The sequence below is a fragment of the Rattus norvegicus genome, chromosome 1 (genome assembly GCF_021556685.1).
Source record: "Rattus norvegicus strain SHRSP/BbbUtx chromosome 1, alternate assembly SHRSP_T2T, whole genome shotgun sequence".
In the NCBI taxonomy this organism is placed as follows: domain Eukaryota; kingdom Metazoa; phylum Chordata; class Mammalia; order Rodentia; family Muridae; genus Rattus; species Rattus norvegicus.
Genome location: NC_141534.1, coordinates 200,411,527 through 200,431,953, shown reverse-complemented (window position 1 = coordinate 200,431,953; position 20,427 = coordinate 200,411,527). Strand labels below are relative to the sequence as shown.

At 51.2% G+C, this 20,427-nt stretch overlaps 1 protein-coding gene across 2 annotated transcripts in view; it reads right to left on the bottom strand.

The window, feature by feature from the left end:
• The window catches only part of Lhpp (phospholysine phosphohistidine inorganic pyrophosphate phosphatase), a 91,161-nt gene that overhangs the window by 6,295 nt on the left and 64,439 nt on the right, over positions 1-20,427 (bottom strand). The window contains exon 7 of one of the 2 annotated variants that reach the window (XM_087572846.1): positions 19,467-20,144. The exons of the other annotated variant lie outside the window; for it this stretch is intronic. Within the exon in view, the coding sequence (XP_087428972.1) occupies positions 20,132-20,144 (13 nt within the window). The 3' untranslated portion in view covers positions 19,467-20,131. Of the gene's footprint in view, positions 1-19,466; positions 20,145-20,427 lie in introns of those variants that run through there. 2 annotated transcript variants of the gene reach the window in all.

Sequence of the window (20,427 nt, the reverse complement as noted above, 5' to 3'; positions counted from 1 at the left end):
ATTCCAAGTTGATTTGTCCTTCAATTGGGAGGAATCAGGGGTCTCCCCCAGCAAGTCAGTTTCAAGGGCACTGAGCCCTGATAGGTAAGCTGAGGCAGGAAGTTACCAGAGGTCTTACACATTTTCAAGAGCCACAGACTAAGGTCAGGGGAATGGCTGCTGGTTGGGCATGTGACATCCTGGCCTCCTGCTTGCTCCCCTGGACCCTAGGGCTTCTAAGTGATTTCCCATAGACATCAGGAAGCCCTGCTGTATCTAGTGGAGGTGTGTTCTGCCCTATGGGTTTCAGAGCATTGAATTAATATCCAGAGAAGGTAGAAGGTAGGTCTCCAAGCCCTTTTCTCGTCTTTTTTGGGAGCCAAGCCTGCTGGTATCTCAGATCTCTCCAACTTCCACCTCACAGCAGAGATACCTTTTGCTTCATTACCTCTGACCCCATGATGTGACACACAGCCCTGGGTTGTGGGGAGGTGGGGGGAAGATTGTCAGTCAGTATATGAGCTGCACTCTAGGCCACGAGGTTCTCCACCTGTCTGGGAACAAACCTTGCTGAGAATCCCCAAGAGCTCTGCCCAGCACTCCATGCAACTGTGGCGTGTGTCTCCAGGGACAAGAAACAAAGCGTTGGGTGGGGACAGCCCAGAGTCCCAGTGGTAATGGCTGAGTTGGTATGCAACATTTTAACCTAACCTGGATCCAGGCTCCTCTGAGTGGCTCCTCGGGGAGTTACTTCTGAGCTTGATGACCTCTGGCCAGATCCTGATGTCTGTGGCAGGGACACCTCTCCCCTCCCTTCCACCTCAGGGCCAAATCTCAGCTGAGCAGTGTTTACAGCTTTGACCATGAGGTGAAAGAGTCCACAGCTTGTGAACGCTGAAAAGACAGGAGGCTGGGGACCTCTGGGAAGGGCCATCAAGGGCACCTTAGAATCGGCGGGACCAAGAACCAGGTCTGAACAAGGTCGTATCCAGCAGGCAGCAGAAACCAGACAGGGGCTTCGCAATGGTCACTGTTACCTACTGCTCAGGATCACTCTGTGGCCAGGCCTATGCATGAATTCATAGTGAGGACACCCATCAACCGGACAGAACCCAACCCAGGGACCCATCTGAATGGACTCCACAGTGGACAGCTTCCTGTGAGGCTCCCACACACCCCAGATGGCAGCACGGTGAGCATGGGCAGAGCAGGAACCAGCTGTTGGTATGATGGTGGTGTCCTAGGAGTCCTCTTAGAAGTCACTGGCTGTGGCTGGAGCATGGAGAGAGTGTCCTCAAGTCACTTACCTACCAAAGATCCTTGGAGTTTCTGGTTGGTTGGTACCTATAAGGAACCCTTCAAATCTGAAAGCCAGCCAGGTATGGTGGCAGACATCTTTAATCCCAAAAGAAATAGGCAGATCTCTATGAGTTTGAGGCCAGCCTGGTCTACATAGTGAGTTCCAGGCCAAACAAAAAAAAAAACAAAAAAAAAAAAAATAAAGCTAGAAGCTACAATCTGCCCTCTTGAGCAATTTGGTGTACCTACTAGTGGGCTGAGACTGTAGGCAGCTATGCAAGGGAACAAGGCCAATGGCTCCCGTCTCCCCTCTACCTTTCTCTATGGCTTGTTCTTTGTTTTGTGTTATTTGAGACAGGGTCTTTCTGTGTAGTCCTGGCTTCCAGGAACTCACTTTGTAGACCAGCCTGGCCACAAACTCTCAGAGATCTGCCTGCCTCTGCCTTCTTAGTGCTGGGATTAAAGGTGTGTGCCACCAGGCCTGACTCTGTGCTGCTGCTGCTGCTGCTGCTGCTGCTGCTGCTGCTGCTGCTGCTGCTGCTGCTCCTCCTGCTCCTCCTCCTCCTCCTGCTCCTCCTGCTTCTCTTCCTCCTGCTCCTCCTCTTCCTCCTGCTCCTCCTCTCCTTTTCCTCCTCTTCCTCCTCATCCTCTTCTTTCTCTTTCTAAAATTTATTTATTTATTTAATGCATATGAGCACACTGTCCCTTTCTTCAGACACACCAGAAGAGGGCATCGGATCCTGTTACAGATGGGTGTGAGCCACCATGTGGTTGCTGGGAATTGAACTCAGGACCTCTGGAAGAGCAGTCAGTGCTCTTAGCTACTGAGCCATCTCTCCAGCCCCCTCTTGCTCATTCTTAATGCTAGGCACCCTTCACTCACATGCATTTCCAACCTACCCTGCAAAGCTCTGACTGAGAAGCAATCAATCCCCAAGAAACACGCCATGTCCAACCAGGCAGTCTTCTTTGACCCCTCCCGACTCCCATTCCTCCCCTCCTTCATTAGGTACCCACTCTATGCCCATGGCACCTAAACTGAGCATCCTCCGGTCTTCTAGACCTTCTTGGTATCAGTCATAGCCCTGCCCTGCTCTCAGTCCTCTACCAGCACACTGGGACATAGGAGTTCCTAGAAGGCTGGCTTTTTCATCCACATATCCTTGGGCAAACCAACATTCAGAGCCTCCTTTCTCTACGTAACTGAGCTGAGAAGAGGCCCACCTTGCAGTTGACAAACCAAGGTTCAGAAACAGTAAGTGGACTGCCCAGGGTCATGGAACCGGTGTTCCGAGGTTGGCTTAGAAGCATATGCAGCCTGGTCTAGATCCCATGGGGTCCAGGACTGAGCTGTGAGGTGATGAGCAACGGTTTCCTAAAGGCTAGCAAAAGCAGGTCTATTGGGGCTGGCAGCTGGCTTGGGATAGAGGAACCTCTGACAGCTGTTCGTGTTTTGATGAAAACGTGGTAAGTACCTGGTGTGTGTGTCTGGCTTTAAACACGCTGGGCCCAGCCCTTGCTCAGTGCAACAGTTGAGCCCCTGAGAGATCTGTACTTGCCACACCCAGGGCACAGGGCCAGGTGTCCACCTACTCAGGGTCTCTCAGAAAAGTTACTCTGCCCTCCCCCTCCTCGAACCAGCTTCCTGAGGCTGCACCCCTAAGCTCTGAGTCTTCATGGCGGTACCTGAAGAACAAAGGCATGGAGAGGGGGTATCCTCCCTGGTCTTGCAGCTGGTTAGCATCACTGAATCCTGCCACTGGAGGACCTAGAGTTACGTTTATTGCCATGGACAGAGCCCAGTGACTGAGCCAGGGACCCTGTTAGTACATAGAAGTGAGGCCACCGGGGGCTTGGCACCCTGGGAGGGGGCACTGATACTCCTGAAAACAACCTTCCCAGAATACCAGGTGGCAGAGTGGTGCTTATACTTAGGACCTCTGTCCTGATCATTCTGGTCCTAGTGAACTCCTCCCTCCCAACCCCCTTCACAGGGCTCACTGCCGGTGAGCATGCTGCTTGCTGCCTGGGAGTTCCTACTCTGTGCACGGGTAACTGGAGCTTAGAAACTGGCTTCCTGACCTCCTGGCTCTCCAGGAACTTCTGCTGGAGCAGTCTCTGATTCTATCACATCTGCTCCACTGAGGAGCAATAAACAGGGGATCCTGATAGTCAGAGCACCCAAGGGGGACACAGGACACAGGAGCCTCTAGGTGATATAGGCAATGGCATGTTCCACAAAGCCTGGGCCAAACCCTGCCCTAAGCAAGCTGCCCCCTTGAGGTGCACTGATGTGGGAATAACTAAGGCTGCCGATGAGTGACAAGCTGAGCCAGCCTTGATAGCAGGATGGAAGAAGGATTGCTTGTGACTCCACCCTACCCAGGGACACGAGGGTTCACCTCCCTCTCATTTCAGGTTCACTAGCATCTCTGCTGGAGTGACACTCGAGGATTTAAGTCCACGAAAGGAACATCGTGCTGCTACCTCAGGTCTGGATATCTTTGCTAAGAGTTAATCTTAAAGCAACATGGGGTTTGGTTTGTGGAAAGTTCTTGGTCAAAGCTTGCTGAATTAGAGGACAAATGTGCTAAAGAATTACAAGGATGTTTAGGGTATCTCATGCCCTACGGTCCACAGCACAGAGGGCACCACTTGTGGCAGGGTAAGTCTAGTGCAACGTATTTGCCAGGTAGAATACTATACAACTCTGAAGAGGGATCAGGAGGAGGGGGCAAGAGGTAAACATTCCAGGACCACTGAAGTGGAAACTTAAGGGCTCTTTTGGAGGATCAGTTGTGTTGGATGGTGTTTTGCTGGGGCAAATGCATGAAGGAGTATCTTCCTGAAGTGGACACAGGTGAAAGACTAAGGCAGACTCGGAAAGGAACGTTTCACTGAAGCAGACACAGGAGGGAGAATGTTCTGCTAAAGCATGCACGTGAAAGGACACGTGACTCAGGATTCTTTGCTAATGACACACATGTATTGGTCCACCTTACAGAGCTGCATTTGTCAGGACTCCATAGAGAGAAACGCAAACTTCTGGTGGTGTGCTGTAGTTTCCTGGCAGCTTCCAAGGACTCGGGCTGACTGGATGCACATGCTGAGGCAAGGCACGTGTGGGACACGTGATGTTTAGAGGGTATAAATAGGACTCCATGGAGTGACAGACACAGAGCTAGGCTTGCTGGTACAGCTAGCTGGGCAGAGCTTGTGGGTTTTGAGTCTTCACTGATCTTTGCTTCTTCGAGAGAGGCACAGCTAGGAACTTCTGGTGTTCCTGCTGGTCCCTCCTGCAGACTTAAGCTGAGGCTGAGGCCTGGCTGTCTCTGCTAGGTAGTACCTCTCACTGCTGCTGATTCATGTTTGCTAACCTGACTCTTCCAAACCCAAATGCTGGTGTATCAGCTGGTGACTGGACTGAGCTGCCACTGCCTGCTGACCTGTGAACTGTGAACCTGTGAACCTGTGAACTCAACTGCTGATTTCCAGACAGCACAGACGGAAGTTGCTTCAAAGACCCTTTCTAAACAGGTCCACTTCCCTGTGTCCTTTCTTTCCCACTACCTCTGGTGGGTGGTGGGCTAGCAGGGAGGTTAAAACGTTTAAGAACTATCATGAAAAGTAAGGTTTAAAAATATTAAAGTTACAGACCACAGCTACAAAGATTCAGAAATTAACAACTGTCCCAACTAGGCCACTGTGAATGCACACTTAAGCCCCTTGTTGCTGGCAGTGGTACTGTCTTAGGAAAGTACACGGTGAGAACAGTGTTTCCTCCGTTCCACATTGCCACTGTTCCCCCGAAAAAGTATCAGGCTGAAGAGTGATGAAGATGATGATGAAAATGAAGATGATGATGATGACAACGATAGCGACGACGACGACGACGGCAACGACAATGGCTAATATTGTTATTATTATTAATTGAGACAGGGTCTTAGCCTAGACTTTACCATGTAGACCAGGCTGGCCTCAAATTCACAGAGATCTGCCTGCCTCCTGGGTACTGGGATTAAAGGAGTGTGCTACCACACCTAGCAAGATTATTCTTTAGCCTCAACCAGTCCCTTCTGAATCTCTGACTTGACAACCCCAGGAGAAACAAGGCTAGCTAGTGCTGGCCCTGAGAGCAAATACTTGCCTGGGCACAGCAGATGCCATGTGCTCTGTAGACCACATCCAACTGTTACAGACAGGGTCAGACCAGGTAACCCTGATGTAGGGATATGCTATCAAACACACAGGCCACCTGGGCACAGGGCCCTCTGCCCTGCCACTGGCTGCAGCAGGTGTCACAAGGTCCCAACCCACCGCCCTCCGGATAGAGTTCCAACGAGTGGGCGTGCCCAACATCATGGTAGCTCAGCATAGCGCCTCAAGGAAACCTCAAGTCATACACCAAAGAGAAGCAGATAAAACACTCAGAGTTCAGGTCAGGGGGCTAGCACGGGGCACACAGGTCCCAGCATAGCCCTGATACTGGAAATAACCAGACAAAAAAAATCTATCAAGCCCCCAAACCTGACAGAGTTTCTATGGTGAAGTCACCCAAGTGGAGAAACTGAGGCCAAGACGGGGGCGGGGTCCCCTAGGAGGACTGTACCTGAGAGGTCAGAGCCAGGCCTTGAACACATGAACCTCCCTGCCACCCCTAGGTGAGGGCCTGAATAGGAAGGATGCCCTCTATCCCTTCCCTAGCCACTCCTGTATGTATACGAGGTCAGGTAGAGTTGTGTGGTTTCCCTTGATTACTCTGTGCAGATGAAGAAACTGAGGCAGCCCCAGAGGGAGCAGGTACGAGTCCAGCGTCCTACCCACATCTACTTAACACCTCCTGTACCGGACTCCCCCAAAAGCTAACTAAACTGCCTCCTTAATCACAGGCCAGGAGAGCCAGCTTGTAAATCAGCAGCCAGCCCGCCTGAGGCAGTGTGCCCCACACTGGGCCAACTGTGTCCATGTGAGACCCTGTCCAAGCTGCCTGGGCTCCTGGCTGGCTGCCCAGATGGCTCCTGGACAGAATCTCGTTTTCTCCAGTTTTCATCTCTGACCAGGAGGCTGAGCTGCTCCAGGGAGCATTTACCCAATGCAACTTTGACCCTCGAGGCCCTGACTACCATCCCACTGTGCCTAGGAAGCCAAAGGCCAGCCCAAAGGAGCCTGCTCTGAGATCTCCCACTGCCCACTGTTTGCTGGGAGTGCATGACAACAGAGGGCTCCATGACCCTCAGAAGGCTGCCAGGGAAATGGAAGGTTGGGAAAGGGTTTGAGGCAAATGGGTTGTAAAAGGCTCAAGATTCAAGGTTGAGGCTTCCCCTGAGTTTGGAAGGCCCCAGTGGTTGGCTTCCTCTTTCCGTCCCCGATGGCTCCCTCCACGGGTGTTGCAAGCAAAGGCCCTCTTTAACCTTCAGCTTGGCATATTAGGGGTCAGCTCTGCCGAGATCTGAGGGCGACCAGGGCTTGTTGAGTGGCTGGATGACACAGGATGTTGTAGGGAGTGGTCGCTAGGAAGCAGGCCCAGGTGCACCTCCCATTCTAGCTCTTCCTGGGTGAGGAATGGTCACACCATCTACCAGCCTCTCTGGGCCTGCCCTGTGTCAGGTCCTCAGTACATTCGTCCCAGACTTTCTGCTGTGCGCTAGCGTCCACAGGGCTCATTTCCGCTCTCTGCCCACTTGGCTTCCTGCCTCGTTTAATCTGCTTATTCTCCTAGAGAAATGTGTCTCAGGTATGGTCCCTAGTGGGGAGGACAGGGATGCACCTGTGGCCATCTTAAATAGTCCCTACCAACATGGCAGTGTAACTGTCTCCAGGGACTCTTGGGAGGGCTGTTAGCCCAAGATCAGAGGTGAGAGGGAAAAGCTGTTTTGGGTGTTCAGTGGAACCCCTGTGCAGCTCAGCCCAAAATCTATGCCAAGATCAAAGTCGGAGGTAGGCTGATGCAGGGCGGAAAAGGAAACTATAACACCAGAGTCCAGCAGAGATAGAAGAGCAGAGGGTCTCAAATCAACTACAGAGGTAGCAACTAAAAAAAAAAACAGTATTGGCTGGGTGGTGGTGGCGGCGGCGGCGGCGGCGGCGGCGGCGGCGGCGGCGGCGGCGGTGGTACATGCCTTCAATCTCAGCACTAGGGAGGTGGAGGCAGAAGCAGAGGCAGAAGCAGAGGCAGGAGGATCTCTGAGTTTGAGGCCAGTCTGGTCTGTAGAATGAGTCCCAGTACAGCCAGGGCTACACAAAGAAAACCCTGCCTTGACAAACAAATGAACAAACAAACAAACATAGTATTGTAACCTAGCCAGCTACCTGTTGCTGGAGAGGTCATGGACTCTAGGGGAGAACCTAGCTACTACTGCCATTTTCTTTTTTCTTTTTTTTTTTTTTTTTTATTAACTTGAGTATTTCTTATATACATTTCAAGTGTTATTCCCTTTCCCGGTTTCCGGGCAAACATCCCCCTCCCCCCCCTTCCTTATGGGTGTCCCCCTCCCAACCCTCCCCCCATTGCCGCCCTCCCCCCATAGTCTAGTTCACTGGGGGTTCAGTCTTAGCAGGACCCAGGGCTTCCCCTTCCACTGGTGCTCTTACTAGGATATTCATTGCTACCTATGGGGTCAGAGTCCAGGGTCAGTCCATGTATAGTCTTTAGGTAGTGGCTTAGTCCCTGGAAGCTCTGGTTGCTTGACATTGTTGTACTTTTGGGGTCTCGAGCCCCTTCAAGCTCTTCCAGTTCTTTCTCTGATTCCTTCAACGGGGGACCTATTCTCAGTTCAGTGGTTTACTGCCATTTTCTTAAACCAGTAGACCCTCTAACTGTATTCTAAATGTTTACCCCTATGCCCACAGGTGAGTATAGTGCTCAGCCCTCAGCCCTCATCAAGAAGCTTCATTTTGCAGTTCATGAAGACAATTTTTTTTTTGGTTCTTTTTTTCGGAGCTGGGACCGAACCCAGGGCCTTGCACTTCCTAGGCAAGCGCTCTACCACTGAGCTAAATCCCAAACCCCTACATGAAGACAATTAATGAAGGGCCACAACCCATCACAATATAGAGAAGAGACCACTGGATGCCCAGATGAAACTGATGCATTTATAATGCCACCCCTAAACCTAAGACTCAGGGGGCAGCACAGCAGAGGGGCAGAAAGATTGTTAGGGCCCAAGGACCAGATTATCTGCTGCTAGATGGTGTCTTCTGGATATGAGAGGGAAGCTGCACCCATGAAATCTCAACAGTATAGTTACTTACCCAGGACCCGCACAATGACCACACCAGTGGACATGCCAACATGGGTGGAGGGAGATTCACAAGGCTTTCCCTCCTGAATGGCTTAGAGGAAGGATCAGCCATGAGCCCCCTGATGGGTTATCTAGCCTGAAATGGTCAGCCCTAAACATATACAGAAGAGCAACACTAAGTTGACTCAGTGGTGTGTGTGTATGTGTGTGTGTATGTGTGTGTGTGTGTGTGTGTGTGTGTGTGTGTGTGTGTGTGTGTGTGCGCGAGAGAGAGAGAGAGAGAATGTGAGAATACGTGAGTGAGTGGGTAACAATAGAAAAAAAGGCCCATGAGAATGAAAAGGAAGGAGAACATGGGAGGGATTGGCAGAGGGAAAGAGGTGGAGATGATGTTAAGTACAGCACTCATGTATGAAATCCCTCGCCCCCAAATTTAAATTTAAAGAAGTAGAAGGCTGGAGACTCACTGAGTAGGACACTTGCTATGCAAGCATAGAGCCTGAGTTTGAACTCCTAGGACCCATGTAAAAATGCCTGGCACGGCCACACCCTGTTGGTGGGTATAGACATCCTAGCCCGCTCAGGCGAAACAGCAACTCTCAGATTCCGCGAGACCCCGTCTCAATGGAATAAGATGGGAAGTGAGGGAAGACGGTGCGTGCTCACACGGGAGGGACACAGGGAAGGTGGAAGGAAGGAATAAAGGAAAGAAGAAAGGGAGGAAGAGAAACTAAGAGAAAACGGACAGACCCGGAGCAGGCAGAGGCAGGAACCAGCAGGTACAGCTGCTTCTGTGCGTCCTTCCAGTCTCTGGATCCCACCGTCCACAAACCAGACATCTTCCTGGGCTGCCTACAGCCTGGAGCGTCCAGATGAGTCCAGGGCAGCACAGGTACGAGCCGGGCCCTGTGCGTCTCCTTCCCATGAGGCATGGTTAATAGAGTCCTCTCCAGCCCCACCCTATACCAGTGAATGAGCCCCAGCTCTGGGACACCTAGTGGGACAGCTCGCCATGTGTGGGGCTGGGCCTCCCCGTCTCTATTACTCCTAATGAAATGCTCAGGATGTATTCATTCATGTGAATGTCATGAATGCCAACACTTCTTGTTCCCCAACTGCTGACATCAATACATCTGCACCCCCAAGCAGCACTTAGGTACTCTCTATTCTGCAAACTCCCCCACCTCTTGGAAGGATGACTCTGGCTCTCTCTGTGCTCCCTACACAGAGATGTGGAAGCAGCAATTTCCTGGGTTTGGGGGCTGGTGGAAAAAAAAAAAAACAGAAAAAACGATGACGTTAGTCCTTTTTTGTCTAGGGCAAGGAGCCTACTTCCTGTAAGGAGACCAGAGGCTGCTTACCTAGAATCAGTGCCTTGCCTCGCCGAGCCCAGCTATGGCTGGGAGTGCATCCTGCCCCTCTGTTAGCTGGCTGTGAATCTGCTCTTTTCCTTACAAGACAAAGGGCCATGTCTGAAGTGGCACTGCTGGGCCTGCTGCCTCCTTATTCTCTTTCCCTGTGTCCAGCCTACTGTGGGGTGGTGGGGACAGATGAATACCTGGCCTCCTAAAGCTACTGCTTTGGTTACGTAAGTTTAGTCTCTGCACGGGCAGGTAGCGGTGGGCAGGGGCTCTGGATGTTTCAAGCAAGGTTAACCAAGTCCCCTAACAGCTTGGGTGGTCATCTCTGGGCAGGCTGGACACACTCACCATTACCAATACCAGAATTAGACCATGTCTGGGAATTTGGGGTTGGTAGTGTTCTTGAGTTTGGGAGAAAGCCTCCCTTAATCAGGCCCTTCCTATGCCCATCTTCAAAAGTCACACGGCCACATCCAGAAGACCACAGAGCACTATCTGCAGACAGTGTGGGCCCGAACGTGCATAGCAGTGTTAGTAACAGGGTTAGGTTTCTACAACATCACAGGCGATTAAGACGTCCAGCCACGTCCAGCCCACAAGAGAGGTCCCAGTGCTTTCCTGTGGACATGCAGGATTGATGCTTTCCTCCACGGGCCGCGGGCCGCAGGCAAAGCCAGCGTTTGTTCTGCACCTCAACCCTAAAATGCACCATATCTTCCTGCTGCTGGTGGATGGGGAAAAAGAGAAAGAGAAAAATGGATTGAGGGAGACAGAAAGAGAGGGAAGGAGTCAGTGGGAGGCAGAGTGTCAGTGAATGAACGTTGTTAGCATTGCTCTGGAAAAAATGACAGATTCAAAACCTGCAGAGCCAGTCAATTGCACATCTATTTTCCTAAGCAGGGGAGGGGGGTGCTACTTTCCTGAAAGGACTTGGCCTTGAAGTATGAAGTCAAACAACTGGAGCTGGCAGGCAGACAGTTCCTCTGGATTCCGCCAGGCTGAATAACTGTGGCCCAGTCGCAGGTCAGGCTGAGGCACAATGTGGCTATTCATAGCTCAGGGGGCAGGGGCCTTCCAGTCTTAGAGTCCACGGCACCAGGGACCCCAGAGGTTTGACCCAGAGCCAATTGTAGCTCTGTGGCTGTTATGTGTCCCCCAGAGGCTGAGAGGCCAATGGGGCAGTCTGGGGGCAGACAGAACAGAGTCTTGCTCTGAGCCACTAACAAACACATCAAGGAAACACCTGAGAACGGGGATTTTAGGCCATCAATCATGGGAGCTCAGCTGGATGGGGCTCCAGTGCTCTGACCTTCCTAAGTCTTCACGGCTGCTCTCTCGTCCCCCTCATGAACACAGCCCTATCTACTCCTGTGGACCTACCATGGGCTTCCTGTGGCTGCAGCATGTAGCCTTGTCAAAGCAGCCATGGTTTCTGTGTCTAGAACAGATAAGAAGCTGGCACTTGGGGTACATGCTGGGACAGGGAGTAGCTGGATACAGAAGAGTCCATGTGCTTTTGCGTGCAGCGTCTGTCTCAAGACTGTCTCATGATGGCAGGAGGGTTTTGCGAGGGTCTGGCTAGAGCTGTTTAGAACACTGGTTCTTAAGGGTGACAAGTCTGTCCTCTCTTTATTTCACAGAGGACACCATGAGATCACTGCACAGTCCTCCTTGGTTGTTCTGCTGGGGAAAAGCACAATTTATGTCTAGTCTGTGCTTATGGATAACCAACCCAGCTGGTCAAGGGAATGACATTGCTAACCTCTGCTCTTCCTTCCTCCACCTAGGACAGAGCAGTGCGACCACCACACGCTCAGAGGAGGATGGTCAACACTGCCCTTTGCCCCTCACTCTGCTCAGGATCAGTGCGGAAGCAGACAGGGTGAGCTCTGGCCAGGGAGCTCTCAGAAAGCAGCCTTAGGGAGCTGGGCCTCAGCTCCTTATAGAGCTGGAGTCCTCAGATACAGGCATGTCTGTGTGACCAGTTGTAGACATATCTGTGTAAAAGCAGCTCAGGAAGTCTCTCCAGAGAGGAAGGCCTACTGTATTCCGGCCTTCATAGACACTTCCAATGCACCGACAAGGGACCACCCTTCTAGGTCCAGGCTGGAGGAGTGACAGTTGGCACAAACGATCTCTGAGTGCCAACTGCAATGGGCTATTACAGCTGGCTCACTGGTAGCTTTGCAAATACCCAGTGCTCTGGAGCAATACTGAGAGAGGCCAGGTGCCAGAGGTTAGGAACACAGGTCCAGTTTGGGATGAACTCCCTACCTCCAGACCCTTGTGGTCTCCCCCACAGGGGTGTTGAGACACCTAGCTAAGGCCCTTTGAGATGGAGGTGAAAGTCACCCCGGAGCCTTCCTGAGAGTCATGGAGTCCCAGAGTATGTCTGTGTCTGTCTTCTCCCCTCCCCTCCCCCACTTCTCAAAACCAGTTTCACTGTGTAGCCCTGGCTGGCCTAGAACTCTGTAGATTATGATGGCCTCAAATTCAGAGATCCACCTGCTTCTGCCTCCCAAGTGCTGGGATTAAGGGCACGTACCACCACCTAGCTGCAACTGTCTTTATTCTTGAAGCCAGTTTCACCCCTAGAAGGTCATCACACCATACACTCCTCATGAGAACACAAGTCAAGTGGGTCACACACAGTAGTACCAGCTAGCAAGGACCAGTTGTGTGTGTCTCTCTCCAGCTGCATGTGTGGTGACAATGATTAGATGCAGCAGCTTGAAAGCAGGACAGGAGGTGGGAACACCCTGGGAAGTGTCAGGATGACATATCAGCTCCCCTCCCCCACCCCAGAACTGGCTGACACACTTCAGGCACAGCCACTTGAATCTGATAGCCTCCAACTTCCTCTTAGTGGTTAAAAGACTCCATGTGACAGTGACTTATGTGTGTTCACATGTAAATGTGCCTGTGCCCACAAACGTAAAGCAAGTCAACATCTAAGACAATGATAATAAAACAGAATAACTTAATCAAGTGAGCAAGCCTCTAAAACTAATTGATTAATTTAATTTTATTTTATTTTATTTGAGACAGGGTTTTATTTGGTAGCCTAGGCTGACTACTGAGTGGGATTATAGGTGTGACCCACTATGCCCAGGTTTGCAAACTTTTTATTTATTTTGTTTTTGTAAGACTGGACTTCTCTGTATAATATCCGTGGGTATCCTAATACTCACTCTGTAGACCAGACTGGCCTCAAACTCACAGAGATCTGCCTGCCTCTTCCTCCTGAGAGCTGGGGTTATGTGCTACCACGCCCAGCTGGTTTGCAAATTCTAATTTATAAAAAAAATTGAGCTTTTAAAATATGTAATAACAGCAAGGCATCCAGAGGTCTACAGGCACACTGTGTCTGCTTTGCCAGTAGGCTTCCGTGAGCCTTCCTCTGCCTCCCGAGAGCCTGCTCCTCTCTGAGCCTACATCGTCATGTTCTCCACACACAAATGAAGGTGACACTGCTGGATCCCATGTTACCCAGCAAACACTCTCCATGAGGTAGCAGTCTGTCCACGGGCCAGGTAGGGCCAGTCTGTGTCCTCTCCCCATGACTCTAGGACGCCCTTCAGAATGGGGCTGCCCTGCTATCTGTATCTGACCGTGACTCAAACCTGCTGTAGTAGGGAACAGGCTATTCCCTCTAATTCTGTCCCCTGCATCAGGAAGGACGGTCACTTCTGCTCTCTGCCCACTGGCTCCCAGTAGAGAGAACTGACTTGTCTCACAGATGTCCCCTCCTTCTCTACTGATCACAAACACAGAAAGGAAGGAAGCAGCCCTGAGTATCCCTCGTCTGCCATGATACCTTGCACTTTCTGTACCTTAGCCTTATGAAAGATGGCTCGGAGCGTAAAGGCCTGTCATAAATCAGACTGCCAGAGTTTGATCCCTGGGACTCATATGACAAAAGAAGAGAACCCACCCCTGCAAGCTGTCCTCTGACCTCCATATGTAATGCTATGGTACACATGCCCCCCCCCAACCCCAAAAGTAAGAAAATATAAAAAAAAATTACTCTCTTTTTAAAATAGAACCATGTCAAACAGCGATCCAATTCCATTTAAAACCACATCAGAAATAATAAAATAGGGGCTGGAGAGATGGCACAGTAAGAGAACTTGACTTCCTGGCAACTTAAAAGCTGACTGTGCTGGTGCACACGTGTAACCTCCATGCGCGTGGTGGAGACAGAAGAACCAGCGGGGTTCACTGGCTGCCAGCCTAGCTCCAGGTTCCGTGAGAGACCGTCTCAGAGGTCCAGAGTGATGGAGCAGGACACCCGATGTCCTTCTCTGGTTTCTGCCCTTACACACACAGTCATGCGAATGCCCATCCACACACCTACACATACCATACACACACCCAGACACACGCAATGGAAAATTTAAGGATGGTAAAACAGCAGCAAGTTTAGCACAGGAAGTGCAGAGCTTACACTCCGGAATGCACAGAATACTGTTAAAATAACTAAAGAGGATCTAAGTGAACATGAAGGCATCCTCATGGATGCGGAGACCTAATACAGTGGTGCCCTCCCTATAGTCTGAATGTCCCCTCACTTGTGGGTTGAAACCTACTTGCCAATGTGATAGCATTAAAGGACGGGGCTCTTGGGACTCTATTTGTGACTTTATGAAAAGGCTGGAAGTAAGCATCCAGACCCTTCTCCCGCTCTGTTCGTCCCTCTGAGGAGAGAGAGAGGAGTAACATCTTGAAAGCAGAGGACACGCCTCAGGAGACACTAAATCGTGCAGCACCCTTACCTTGGATTTCCCTGCTCCAGAACTGAGGAGACTTATTTCTCCCCTTTAGCAACTGTCCAGTCTCAGGTGTTTTGTGACAGCAACACAGTCTCCAACATCCCCCAATTTAAGCTACAGATTAATACAATCCCAGCTGGATTCACAGGAACTGACAACTCCATTCTAAAATTTACACAACATTGCCAAGGACCCAACCCAGGCGCAAAACCGTGAAAACATACAAAGAGTGAAGATTCATGCTCACCAACTTTTGAAACTTACTACAAGCAGTGACAGTAGTTCACTGCTTACACGGTATTCTGCTTACATGGGCCCAGGCACATGAGCCCAGAATCTAGACAAGACATGTACGTGAGGACAACTGATTTATTACCATTATTGTGTATGGGTGTGCATCAGCCCAACTCTGCTCAAAAAACCTCATGACCTTTTTCAGAGTTCGTTTTCTTGTGGTGTGTTTTTTTTATACACATGAACAGTGAAAGCCTGGAATCCACCCCCATGCCTACCCACGAAGGCCTGGCATACAACTGTGGGGCAGCAGTGTGTTGAAACACTGATTTCAAGATGTGCCAGGCCTGGAAATGAATAGGTGCTATGTATGGCCTGTTGGCACCAAGCTGTGTGAATACAACCGAGGGAGACTGGCTGGTGCTCAGAGCAGCACTGCCTTTCCCTCCCCCGAGATTGACTGTCTGCAGGAGTGACTCACATTCGCCAGAGCTGGGAGAGCTGCTGGCAGCAGATGACACCGGGGGCCTATGGCATGCCCTTGGAAAAAGGGTAACGGACAAGTTCCTTATCTGGATGGGATGGGGTAGGGAGGACAGGATAACACAGCCTGTCTTGCCCATCTCCAAGCCTGCTGTTTGCTGTTTGCTGACACCCTGATGCCGACAGTGGCAGTGACTAGAACAGCCTGGGGGCAGGAGCTTAGGGGTAGAGGACCTTCAGGCCCATTAGCCTAAAGCCTCCAGTATTTCCCATATTTATTACCCACAGAAGCCTCTGCCCCAGTGACTCTTCCTGGGAACCTTCTTGGTCCACATTCCAGGACTCTGATACCCTGAGGGTGGACAGTGTCAGAGCTGTGACAGCACCTGGTAATGCTAGGAACTCTTCAAGCTCACAACCAAAGCAAAGTGCCCCACTGAGCGCTGCTGGCCACCAGGCCACACAGGCACTGCTCCGACCTTATTAGCGATAGCCCCTCTTACAAGAAGATCCTTCTGACCTGTGCCACCAGGCTCCAGGGACAGAAGTTCAGGTCATAACCATATGGTGTAGATGTGGGCCTGTCTTTCCTGAGGGTTCCATTGTCCTATAGCTCCTCCAGTTTCCTGGGTCCTTCCTTTCAGAGCTGCCTCACTGTGAATTCTGGTAACCATGTAGAGCCTGTGAGTCTGAAGAAGCCTTGTCCACGGTGGATCCCTAGGCCCCAAGCCTGGCGCCCTCAGCGCTCCTCAACCCTGTTGCCTTAAGCTCTGCTCATCTATCAGGAGGCTTATAGCACCATGCTAAGAGGTTCATGGGATACTTTCTGTGCCTGTTACAGATGCCCAGGCACCAGGGTGGGTAGAAGTGGTGGCCACTAGCTGAGGCTGGAAGGACAGTAGAACCTGGACATTGTCTGGCAGAAGAAGAATAACTTGGTCATGGGCTAGCCTCCTGCCTCAAGGCTTAGAGGCCTAGTTTTGAGCAGAGGCCACTCTGGTGAGGCCTCTGGGCTTCTGACACTGGCCATCTCTAGCCTCCAGGAGGGGCCTGTTGGACTGTGAAAAAAGCAGGTGGGGAAGAGCCCTATGGTGTATTTCTGGAGTCCTGGTGTCATCTGTCATCCTTCATCTGGGCAAACAGGAAGTTTCCATGTGTCTGGCTGTGACCAAGAAGGGCTGGGCCCATCTTAGGAAACTCAGCACCTAGGGCCACCACACACAGAATAAGGACAGTGGTGGTATGGGAACGGGACAGTCTACATTGGGAGAGGGAGAGACATCACCCTGAAGAGATGCCCATACTGAGAAGGAGGCAGGGAGTGTACATGTGTATGTACACATGTGGATTTCTGTTCATGTGCGTGTACACATCTATGAGGGATGCGGTAAAGCCAAGTCCATCTTCACATCAGTGCTAAGTGACTACCCAGTTACAGGGATGGTCACTGGGGACAGGCTACCTGGGGCCTCAGAAGCCCGAATACCACAAGAAGGTTTGACTGTTTAGGAAGCTAATCACTATTCCTCTGGATCAATGTGATGGTTTATATATGTTTGGCCCAGGAAGTGGCACTATTAGAAGGTGTGACCTTGTTGGAGTAGGTGTGTCATTGTGGGTGTGAGCTTTAAAGATCCTCATCCTAACTGCCCGGAAGCCAGTATTCTGCTAGCAGCCTTCACTCTAGGTACCTCCAGCACCATGCCTTGGCTGAATGTTGCCATGTTCATGCCTTGATGGTAATAGACTGAACCTCTGAACCTGTAAGCCAGCCCCAATTAAATGTTGTCCTTTGTAAGACTTGCCTTGGTCATGGTGTCTGTTCACAGCAGTAAAACCCTAACTAAGACACTCAGTAAAATCTCAGGGTGGGCTCATTCTAGGAGAGGGCCTGCTGTATGGCTGGGGGACAGGGCTGGTGGCCTGGGGATGGAAGGTGTTACCTATGCCCAGCAGGCTGGTCTGAGGCTGCCTGGAGGTACACAACTGACTGTGATGGTTGGGAGCAAGAGATCACCTGGCCCATCCAGTTGTTCTCCTGGCACAGCAAGGATTCCCCCTCTGCAGCTATGGCCTCTCTGTGGACCCAAACTGGGGAGGATAATGGTACCTTCTGCCCAAGGCCTGCAGTTCCTAAATAAGGTGGCCAATGTCCAGTAGCACCCAGTAGATGTAATATTTTGTTTCTTTATCTTCAAGATGCAAAGCCTAGGACAGGATTTGTTTTATCACCTTTACAGAATGGAGCACATCTGGCTAAGTACCTGTGGCCAAGCACACCGAGACTCGGCTGTGGTTGGTGTCACCGCAGTCTACCCAGGCACGGCTGATGGAGTGGAGGACAAAGCCTGGAAGGCTGGAACCTGAGAGAAGTTGGGAAGACAGGCCTCTGTCTGTGGGATGCTCCTCCTCTGGGGAAAGTTCCACACTCACATCCTCAGACCTTGAACAGCCCCACTGCACCTCCCAATCCTTTGCTTGTCCCCTGTCCAAGGGGACTTGTGTGGGTGGGTACAGTAGGGACACCAGAGGTCCCTGCACCCATGCAAGTCTGGGGTAGAACGTAGAAGCAGACTGCGGAGACCTTAAGTGGGATCTGGGATAGAATTTGGGGAAGTGGGGGCAGGCCATGTGAGAGGCCTGGGGTGGGGTTTGGTTCCTGAGGATGGGCTGAGCGGGTGGGACTCTCCACCATCCTTTGCTACCTCTCCCACCCCACACTAGCACTTCTGCTCTGCTGCTCCAGACAGTTTGTTTCTTTAAATGCATGTCTGGGAAAGCTGTGTTTTCACTCCTGTTCTGCCAGGTTGTTTTTGTTTGTCTCTGTTGTTTCTGTTGTTGTTGTTGTTGTTTCGGCGCTGCATCAAGCAGTGAGGTCTCCACAAGACGTCACCCTTGTTAACCTGTAATAAAGCTCTGGGTGTGCAGAGAACGGGCGATTCAGAAAAGCAGGTCTGAATGCTCTAGACAAGGTGAAAATGGCCCGCTTGCCAGGACCCACACTTTCCTTTGGCATGTACTCTGGTTTTACAAATCAGTGATTGCACAGAGGCCTTGGCAGAGCGGGCTCGGGGAGCAGGCAGGGAGCAGGACACTGAGGTGTGCAGCATAGCACAGCCACTGTCCTTGGTCAGCCTAAGCATCTGCTGTCCACAGTCTCCCTGCCCTGCTTACTTCCGCACGCAGGTTACAGTCTTGCTTCCTTCCTTCCGCCCTTTTTTCCCTTTCACCCTGTTTCTCAGTCAAGGTCGCTCTTGTTTTTGCTCTTCCTACCCCAGGCTCCCTGTTCCCAAGCTTCGGGCTGATCCTCCTATCTCTACCTCCCATCTCACTATAGGAATGCTGGGATTAAAGATGGCATGTCATTTCTTTGTGTGAATTTTTGGGTCATCGGGCTTGTGAGGCTGAGGTGTTCTTTCCGTCCTCAGCAAATTCTTTTTGTTTTGTTTTGAGACAGTTTCTCTGTGTAGTGCTGGCTGTCCTGGAATTCGCTCTGTAGACCAGGCTGGCCTCAAAACTCACAGAGACCCATCTACCTCTGCCTTCCTACTTCTGGGATCAAAGGTGTAAGACACCACCACCCGCCCAGCCGCCCAGCCGTTGGTCTCAGCATTTCTTATGCACAAATCTCCTCATGCATTCAAATGTACAGTGACTTCTGGCCACGGAGCAGAGCAACTGGACCTGCATCTGAGTGGCTCAGGGATGCCGCTGGCTCCAAGTGACCCCTGTGACATGGTTGTTTGACCTTCAAAAGGGTTGAGAGCTACTGGTCTAGAAGGTCAGGAGCTGATGCATTCCGAGGAGATAAACGATGCCTACAGAGAGGAGGGCATGTTTACCTCAACCATTTTCCCCACATTTGTGCTGACACGCATGCCCAGTGTGTTTGGGTACCTCTACATGTGCTGTGCTGGACTGCAACAGTATCACGGGAGGGACACTGACATGAGGTCAAGTCCCCCCTCTTCAACTCATCTCGAGTATGGGACGCTGATTCCCATCACTTGGCCCAGGTATATCTTCTAGTGTTCTTTATGGCAAACGTCCTGATTGCCTCTATTTGTAATGGCTAGATATTTGGTCTCAGGCAGGTGTTTTTAAAGGTTACAGACCTATTTTATTTCTGTTTAGATTCCAAAGGGCTCTGTGGTGTGGAGGCAGAAGCCACAGACAGAAACACAGCATGGCTAGGCAGTGGAGGGAGGTTGGGGATTCAAGCAGGCTGGGTGGATGGTATCCCTCTGGGGAACAACCCAGGCAGTGCATGAGCCTGCACTTATCTGGGGACCTGATGCTGGCATGTTCTGCCCAGCAAGCTTACTCCCCTGATGCTCTTGCTTGTCTGCCAAGACTGCGTGCTGAGAGCCATGTGTCAAACATGGCTTCCTGCTCTGTGTGGCATCAGATATTTTGGCAGGCGGGTCTCATCCGCCTGTCTTTCTGGTTTCTTACTAGTACACACAGACAACGCGCACTGTTGAGTGTTGATGGAAGAGAAAGGGGCACCGGCACTGGGTCTTGGATGCCTACATGCCACTACACTGGGTTCAGGCCTGAGGCTGCCATGACCATCAATGACAGCTGCCAGGGCAGTATGGTGGCTTCAGGAGGTCAGTATACCCAGAGGTTATGAGAGAAGGTCTCTGTGTTTCCGAGGTATGGCACATAAACCAGAACCTGTCAGATTCTCAGGTCAGGGAAGTAGCTGTTTGAAGAGAAGAATCTCCTGGGTCAGGGATAGCTTCCGGAAATGCCAGTCTCACTTTCCAAATCTAAAAAAAAAAGGGGGGGTTCTGGGAGCTACAAACGTAGCTCAGCTGACAAGGGTATATGTCTAACAAGCTCAAAGCCCGGGGCTCCACAAAAACTGGACACAATGCTATTATTTCAGAAGTTGGGAGGCAGAGGGAGGAGGATCAGAATTTCAAGGCTAGCCTGGACTATATGAGGCAAAAGAGGGGAGGAGGGTTGTCCCAGTGGTCTGGATCCCAGCGTTCTAATTGAGCTTGCCAACAATGCAGAGGCCAGTGAATGAGGGAGCCACATGACCCTTGT